The 9,072-nt window shown below is 43.6% G+C and overlaps 1 protein-coding gene across 1 annotated transcript; it reads left to right on the top strand.

Moving 5' to 3' along the window:
- The first annotated feature begins 1,294 nt into the window (after positions 1-1,294).
- On the top strand, positions 1,295-9,043 carry LOC115393288 (testicular acid phosphatase homolog). Its single transcript, XM_030098190.1, has 11 exons — positions 1,295-1,413; positions 2,699-2,794; positions 3,295-3,381; positions 5,081-5,236; positions 5,499-5,597; positions 6,418-6,513; positions 6,971-7,103; positions 7,413-7,495; positions 7,610-7,716; positions 8,010-8,191; positions 8,738-9,043. Exons 1-11 carry the CDS (start codon positions 1,324-1,326, stop codon positions 8,845-8,847), a joined length of 1,239 nt encoding a protein of 412 aa, XP_029954050.1. The 5' UTR covers positions 1,295-1,323; the 3' UTR covers positions 8,848-9,043.
- The last annotated feature ends 29 nt before the right edge of the window (positions 9,044-9,072 follow it).

Genomic DNA, 9,072 nt, shown 5'->3' with positions numbered 1-9,072 from the left:
CTCGCTTTCACCGTCATACATGAACCAGGTTTTCCAAATAAACCGGTTTGCTCATGTGAGAGACTTAAGCTGCTACCTAATGTGTCTATTTCTACTTTACTGACCTGTTAGAGTTAAAAATAATCTCGTTGTTTGGCGCACACACTAGTAGCATAGTTAGAAATGTCCATTACGCAAATAGTAATTTGAATTCTACGCCTCAACTGATCGACATTCCTCCGGTTTCCCAGTCGTGTTTGCTCTGCTATTGCAGATCTCTATCTCAGAGGCTTAATTATATATCTAAAACATTTATGTTACTTTGACAAGCCACCTCTGTGAATACTGTAAATTGCTTTGTACAATAGATCCTATCTCACGCTTATCAAAAATGATGTCAAGGCTGTATGGCTCTGAATCTTCACACTCGCTAATCCCATTGTATCCCAGAAAGCTGCTTTGATACTAACAGATACTTACATGTGTGCCAAGTAAGGGAAAACACTCCAGGCCCTGTAATTTTGGGGCCAAACCCACGGCAGATGACATAGCAAGTTATAATGAGTGTTTGTGGCCGTGGGCCAGTGCCTAAGTGTGTGGATGTGTGTTTGTGCACGTAGGAGCACAATTTGAGAAGCCAGGTGGTCACATACACACTCAGCCCTGTTCCCTTTGTCGTATTGTCGCCGCAAAGCCGGCGACTGCGGCTTTGAAGTGGACTCCGCCGTATTTCGAGGGGGCCAAACGTGCATTGTTGCGATCACGAGCCGAGACAAAAGCGTCTGCCGGGGCGGGCTGTCATGTCAGCAGCGGAGGGGGGATTGACACAGACAGTGATTCGGACTCAAGTCGACGACCAAAGTAGATTGGGACGTGAAATCCTTGGGGACAGAGCGAGAGAGGGAGGGAAAGAGAGAGGGAGAGAGGGAGGGAGAAAGGTGGAGAGAGAGCAGGTCAGGTAGAAGGTCTATAAAAGCCCTACTTAACTCCACTGAAACACACACTTAATGCCAGTCTGGGTGCCACTGAGGATTTTGGGACGCGCGGCCATCTGCGTGTGTCCGTAAAGTATTTTTGACTCTAAAAGCAAAAATGTGCAAACAAGCATGCTGAGGTAAGTGTGTGTGTTCATTTTCAGGTTTGGGAAATGAGTTTGCTTCGTGTGAATATATTTACAATGCTTCAAATGAAGATTCCACACATCTTAAACTTTAAGAAAATGCAGACTTGATCAACAGATCAATTCATCACAGCCGTTTTAGAATTTACATTTCTGTAGTTTTTCCCTTCTTCCTTTCAGCAGGGAAGCTTTTTAAAGTAGCTAGGAACCAAGAAATCCAAAAGATGAAGACGATGCAGAGGAGTTTGTGCTGTTTGCTCTTCCTCTGGTGCGTCTGCCCGACTGAGTGCAGAGTGCTGAAGTTTGTTGTGGCGGTAAGTTTACCCTCTTTACCTCCCCGGTGCGTGTAATCAATAACATTTGAAGATTTTATCGCATTCATGTTCTTCTTTGTTCTGGAGCAGCAACACAAAGCGAAGGATTCGTCTCTTGAATGCCATAATTTCAACATGATCTTGAAGCTGCTTTTGCTTTTCTCCGCTCAGTGAATAATATTTTAAACACACTTTTGTGTGACAAAGGATTACTTTTGGCCTAAACTCCAAGAGACTCAAACATATCTCTCTCAGACACTACAGCTCGGTTTATAAACCTCTTTACATAACGCCTCATAACACCTCATTACACAATTGAATTACATAAGTGAAGAAAACATATATTCTAGTCGTGTATCACTTTTTTTTTTTTTTTTTTATCTAAAAAATGTGTTTGGGTTTTATTTTTTAACTGTGACTTCACAATTACATAATCATATTTGTCTCCTACTGCTGATCATACAACATGTCTGCTTAACAGTTTCAATTGTCATTCGATGGAAGAGGATTATTTTTCAGTGAGAAACTATAATTCACTCCCCAAAGAAACACCAGATTCAAGCAGGTGGAGATTCTTTTTTTTTTTTTTTTTTTTTTTTTAGCAAGATGTCTTAAAACTCGTGGTAAATATCACAGCAAAGGTGTTTTGCTCTGAGTTGCGTAATAGTTTAGACTTTCTTTAAACACTCACTTTAGAGAATATTTAGAAAAATCAACCAAGTGCTTCAAGTTTTATTCCCGCATTTGTTATTGTGATTTGGAGTTCTCACTGGTTAAAAATATCAGGCTTTCAAAATAGTTTGTCAGCCATGCTCTGACTCATTTTAGTGGATTAAAGTTACATTTTGGGAAAGTGTTTTGAATCTCAGGACCATCCATGTTGGAAAATAACATTTAATTCTGGAAGCAGGTCAAAACAGGTGACCTCACTCCGGCGTTCGGTTGTTTCTTGTGGTTCGACAGCAACACGCTTTGTAAAACAAGCTCTAATTACTGTGTCGTTAAGCAGGAGTGAATCAGATGCGTCCATAATCCCGTGAAGTTCACCTCTGAGTTGTGTGACCACTCAGAAAGTGAGTCCGCAGGTTCATGACACCGGGTTTTGCGACCCGATGACTTCAGTCAAATGACTCCTGTGTGCCTCAAATCCACTCAAGCTTCCTCCGTCACAGGTTGATGTCTGTGGTTTCTGTCTCAAGAGGAGTTTATAACTATAGCTTAGGAGCAATCTGGGCTGCGGCATCTCATTTGAATTCACGCGACATTATCTGTTCTGACTTATAAGGTGTTCCGACACGGCGATCGATCGCCTATCGAGTCCTATCCTACAGATCCACATGGGGAGGAAGTGTGGGCCCAGGGCTTCGGACAACTGACCGAGGTACTTTTTCATTTAAAAAAAAAGTAAATCTCTTTTAAAAAAAAAAAAAAAAAAAAAAAAGGTAAATTGTATGTTTTATGTGGTTATATGAGCTTAGTTTTTTTTTGTTTGTTGTTTTTTGTATTATTAAATATGTCCCCTCTGAGTTTGAACCCTGGCTGCAGCCGTGAGAGAAAGACAACACACAAAAGACAACAGTTTAAAAAACAACTTTGTATTGTACTGTCAGCCATGAATATGCATGTGGTGTTTTTCGTGCAGTTTGCATGTTTCCCCTGTGTGTGCAAGATTCCAATTCTTCCTGACATCGTTCTGCTCTGGGACTATCATCTGGTTTATATTGGATAAATTGAGTATTAGTGTTCTTGGAAGCCGAGTAGAAGGGTTAAAATTTGTGATTTTTATGCAAATAAGACAAAAATCTGCCAAGTGTTCAGAAAAAGAGGTCAGTTTTCTGAAAACAGAAAAACCGAAAACAGCTCTGGCAACTCTTCTTTCAGATGGGCATGAAACAGCAGTTCGAGCTGGGCAGGTTCCTGCGGAGGCGTTACGGAAACTTTCTCAGTGACGATTACAACAACAAAGAGGTGAATGCATCCAAGGGGATGGATGCAATATTTGTTTCTCAGTGTGTGTTTTAATGCATGTGTGCTGCATTGCGTCCATGTGATCCCGCGTTGCCCAAAGTCGCTGTCATGTGTGGCCCCGTTCTAACATGTGAAATCAAGTTCATATGGTCAGTCACCATCCCTAATAGCTCTAACTACATACACTAAGCTAATGAGCCTGAGTCATGTTGGTGATATCACTGCAGTGGCCTCGTAATCTGCTGAAACATGTGGGCTAATGTGGCCCCCGGGCTCCGTGCACAGTTGGCAGCATGCATGTAGACTCGGTGTGGCCCTGGGCTGCACGCTCAGCATGCCGTCATGATGAAGATATGATTCCTGCTTTCCTTTTCTTGCCCTTGTTTTCTTTTTCTTTCTTTTTTTTTTTTTTTACACTTGCCGCCGTCCTTTATTCCCTCGCCGTCTCTCATCCTCTCCAGCTCTCCGTCCTCGCTCTCACTCCTCTTTTGCCTCCCTTGACTAACACGCAATTACCACAAAAATAACAACTCTTCTCAGTACCTGTCACTGACAATTTGTCTCAGTCAACTTGTGCCGTACCTTTCCCTGTGCCGCCATGTCTGTTCTAATTTCACAAAAGGAGGGAAAAAGAAGCATTCTTGGTTTCACAGGAACATCCAACCTTATCAGCGAGATTTACTGTGTGCAAAAACCTGACGCGGAGTGACAGAGAGATATAGACGAGTGAAGGCTGGTGTCAGAAGAGATCACAGCAAGACGGATCTTTTGTCCCCCTCCCCCTCTCCGTCATTTGGATCTCTCCTGCCTCCCCTCCACTTTATGTTAAGGGAATACCTCACTTGACTTGGGATAAATAGAGCCCATTCATGACACACTTCTGCTTTGGAGAATGCATTTATTTTGCATTTTTATCATGATAAAAATAGAAACTAAAATAAAAAAAAAAAAAAAAAAAAAAATGCTGCTTTGAGATTGCAGATGCAATTCCCTCCCAGATTCCCAATGCAGGTCTTTTTTTTTTCATGAACAGTAAACTAAGCTTTTTTTTTTTATCATTTTAACAAAAATGGCTTCAGTGGGAAATTCAATACGAGCACATTCCCTGTAAAAGTCACCATCCAAATCAATGAAAGATAACAGAAAATTAAATATTTTAATAATAAAAAATTGTCTGTAGATGCCACACTTTGCAACAGCATCAATAGTATTATTATTAGTAGAACTGCTGTGATCATAACATTGGGAACACTTGCAGGTAAAGCGAATAACACTCAATATCTCTTTATCTGGCACCTGTCAGTGGCTGGCAGATATCAGACAGGAAGTGAACACTTTATACTGAGAGTAAAATGTGCTGGGAGCAGAAAAGATGGGATGGGTAAAATGGAAAAACGTGAGGATCCGAGTGAGTTTGACAAGGACCAAATTATGATGGCTGGGTTCAGAGCGTTTCCTCCAAAACTGCAGCTCTTGTTGGCCGTTCTCAGTCTTCAGCAGTCGATATCCATCAAACAGGATCCAGAGAAGGAAGAGAGGTGAACCGGCGACAAGGTCACGGACGGCCAAGACTCACCGGTGTGGAATGACCGGAGTGGTCTGATCCAGCAGACGACCTCCGACTGCTGGTTCTGATTAAAATAAGAGTCGGATTACAAAGTTTAACACTGTGAGGAAATCTGTTTCTTTTTTCCATCAGCTGTACGTACGGAGCACCGACTACGACCGAACCCTGATGAGCGCCCAGGCCTGCCTGGCCGGGATGTTCCCCCCCACCAGACGTCCACCTCCCATCATGCCCCAGTTAATGTGGCGGCCTGTTCCCGTGCACACCGTCCCCAGGGCGCAGGACAAGGTGGGCCGCTGCGGCACATAAATATTTCCTGACCACAAAGCCGTCGCGCACACTCGAATGCATACTTTTAAAAAGTTCATGTGAGCCTCTCGCCCCGTCGCCCCGTGTTGCCGCGTGTCCGTCTCAGCCGTGGACCTGGCAGCCTGGAATTCCCCACAGTTTTAATGTGTGAAGTGAACATATAATTGTGCCCTGTAGGCTTTCACTACCTGCAGTAAACGTGCCCTTTTTATTTCTCATGTTTCTTTTTCGATTTGTCAAGCTGTTGAAGTCTCCGGGAAAAGACTGTCCACGGTTCAGGACTCTGATGACAGAGACCTTTGAGAGCGCGCCGTACCAGAGGTTCCTCAGGGGTCACCAGGTGAGACGGACCGCAGCAGAAGGCAGGTCTTTAAATACACTGCAGCCAAGCTCGGGCTCAGCATCTGTTTTTCACAGCTCACTTTTCCATGAGTCATGTGCCTGATAACCGGATAAAACCTGCCTGTAACTCTGTTGTTTTGTACCTTCAGATTTATATAATTGACATTGAACAATTGCTTTCCTCACTTCTATTTCTGTTCCACCTATGCACGCTTCGATTTCTAAATTAACTAACGCTGCAAAATGCACATTTCAGTGAAATATATACCTCGCAGTCATTGGTGCCAACGTAATCAGCACCTCCAGTGAACGTGTTAGATATGCTGTAGACATTATGTTCTCCCAGTGATTTTCTCAGACACGGTGACTCCGTTCGCCTACGAAAAAAAAAAAAAAACCTGCACTGTGCAATTTCTCTCACATTCTCAGAAACGCTAATTAACGGTTGGACTGAATTAGATTGAGAATTACAATAAAAAAGGTTTTAATTAAACTGAGTCCCAGTGCTGCCGATCAAGGTGGTGTTTGAGATCAGGCCAGGGCCTCCTGCATTGAATTTTAACACCCTCTGCTGGAGGCAGAGTACCTGCAAGGTGTGTGCCAGAGCCAGATTGGTGCCATTTGTCACTGTGATGCCTGAGCAAAAAGTTCAACTCGCAACAATCGTTACTTAAAGAAACAACTTCAGTCCATTAAATGTTTGCGATTTAGACTGCTGACACCCAAAACATAGACATTGGTATTGCTATTAGTCATAAAACTGGTGTTTAAACAATATTCCCTGGATAATTTATTGCGCTTTTTTTCCTGTTCTGCAGCATTTTGTGGAAGCGTTATCCAACCACACTGGCTACCCCGTGTCCAAACTGGTCGGCAAAAAAATATGGAGGGTGTACGACACCCTCACCTGTCAGGTATGTTACAGACGCACAAACATTGTGAAGACGCTGTTCACAAAGTCTTTGGTTATGATCGAAAACACCAGCTGCTGTGTCAGTAGTGAAACAGAGTTGAGAGAGAGAGAGAGAGAGAGAGAAAAGATGTGCTTTCTGAGAAATGAGAATTGGAGAATGGCGGGGGGGGGGATCAGTTTATATATAGTAAATCTTGAATAGGATGACATATTGAAATGATAATTAAAGCATTGTGATGGGTGGATTCTAGGCCAGGTTGAATATCCTCATTCACACTTGCAAAATGAGCATCTGTTATCCTCAGACTGCTGCTAAAAATAGCCGGGATGGCAGAGACTATGAAATAGAGCCTTTTTAAACCTCATTTGTTGCCATTCATTTGTTGTGTAATGTGATTATTAACACAATGTGGGGCAATGAATAGCCTTTTTTCTCTTTTTTGTTTCCCCCTGTGCAGAGGATCCATAACCTGACTCTCCCACGTTGGGCCACCCAAGACGTCCTGGACACCCTGAGGAGAATCGCGTCCTTCGAGGTCAAGTACAGCATCCTCAGCCACAAGCGGAAAGAGAAGGCCCGGCTCTCCGGAGGTGGGAATTCACATTAGAGGCAATTAATTTAAACCACTATTAAGAGAGAGAAAAAAATAACTTGTCATTAGAGAGAAAAGAGGAAGAAAAAAAAAAAAACTTTGGGTGCCTAATGTGTCTGCTGGCTGAGGCTTTGTTTATGATTGTGATGGTGCGAAGTGTCAGGTCGTTCCCAAAAGAATATTAGCACGTATGAGCTAATGGGACGGAGATTATTACAATGCCAAGATGCTCGATAAGGTCAAAAGGTTTGTGTGGGTATTTGAAAGAAAATTCATTAGCACTGTTGACACTGAATTCATTTCGCAGGGGTCTTATTGAACGGCATCCTGAAGAATTTCTCCAAGGCTGCGGAACAAGGGAGTCCTCTCAAATTCATTATGTACTCGGCTGTAAGTTCGCCGCTCCGATGCACACGCATTGGTAATCTCTCTCACAAACTGCTGTTTTCACGTACTGTATCACTTCATCTCCTCTTTTGCTGCGATGCTTGTTCCTCATTCCAGCACGACTCCACACTCATCACCCTCCAGGCAGCGCTGGACGTGTACAACGGCCTTCTCCCTCCTTACGCCGCCTGTCAGCTCTTCGAGTTCTACCAGGAGTATGATGGGTAATGACTTCCGTCCAGTTTCACTCGGTGCACATTTCTCTTTGCATAGCCAAGTACACTATCTAGGTCAGATGCCCAAAAAAAAAAAAAAAAAAAAAAAAAATGCACGACATGTTGAGTTATTGCACTCCAATGTTTATCTGCAAAAACCATTCAAATGCTTTTCCCTTCTCCATTCGATGGCGCTTTGGCAGCAGTCCAGGGCTGCAGTGGCCAAATTAGCACATGATATAAATCCATTTACATAACTCTAACCACATCCGTGTTTCATCTCATTGTTAATAATCACCCAGATCCTATTCTGTGGAGCTGTATTACCGCAACGACTCCTGGCGTGACCCGTATCCCAACCCCGTGCCGGGCTGCGACGGCCTGAGCCCCTGTCCTTTGTCTCTGCTCACTGAGCTGCTGAGGGAGGTGACGGCGGAAGACTGGGAGGCCGAGTGCGGCCACAGCACCAAATGGTCGAGCGCAGGTGAGGAAGGCACACCGTCCTTGCATGTTGTCGCTGGAGATCGCACGGCGGTGTATTGATGAGCGCTCCCGGATCGTAAAACTCCCAGTTTGAGTCTGGGTTGTGCTTCCGAGCCTGAAAGTGTGAAGTTTGCATTTTGTGAGTGTGTGAGTGTGTGTGTGTGTGTGTGTGTGTGTGTGTGTGTGTGTGTGTGTTAGGGTGTGTTTCTCTAGGTGTGAATGTGAGTGTGCGTGATTGTCTGTCTCTCTTTGTTTTGCTGTGTGACGGACTGTCCGGGGTGTATCCTGCCTTCACACATAGTCAGATGGTATCAAGTCCAGCACCCCATGACCTTGAGTTGGACAGATCACCAGGAAGGATGGATGGATGGATGGATGGATGTTGCTACTTGCTTCTGTGTTTTGTTTTGTTTTGTTTTTTTAATCTCCTATATCAACATATTTTCATTAAAAAAAAACAGGCTGGCTGAGATAAAAATGCTGATGGAAATGCTCCAAATACTCCATATGCGCATGTGTCTAAACAGGATCATTTGTCCCCCCACAGGTGTTGTAACAGCTCTTGCAGTGGCGGTGGGAGTCCTGGCAGTGGCGCTATTGTTCAGTATAGGGGTGGCCGTCCACAGGCGCAGAGCTCACTACTCCAGGGAGGTGTAGTGCTGACTGCTGATGTGCCAAACATTCTCCCCCATCTGTGGACAAAGCTCTAACGTGTTGATAATTCATGGTTTAATCTTTATGTGTTTGACTTCTTTACTCCCTCCAAGAATTCTTTTTTCTTTTATTTTTTTTTTGTGATTAAAAGAATAAACAGCATACAGAAAGAATTTTTGTCAGAGAAGAAAACTGTATTCCAAATAAACAACATTTAAGGCAGTCATC

The sequence above is a fragment of the Salarias fasciatus genome, chromosome 8 (assembly GCF_902148845.1).
Source record: "Salarias fasciatus chromosome 8, fSalaFa1.1, whole genome shotgun sequence".
Classification (NCBI taxonomy): domain Eukaryota; kingdom Metazoa; phylum Chordata; class Actinopteri; order Blenniiformes; family Blenniidae; genus Salarias; species Salarias fasciatus.
The sequence above is the reverse complement of the archived record's forward strand: the minus strand, read 5'-3'. Positions and strand labels throughout refer to the sequence as shown.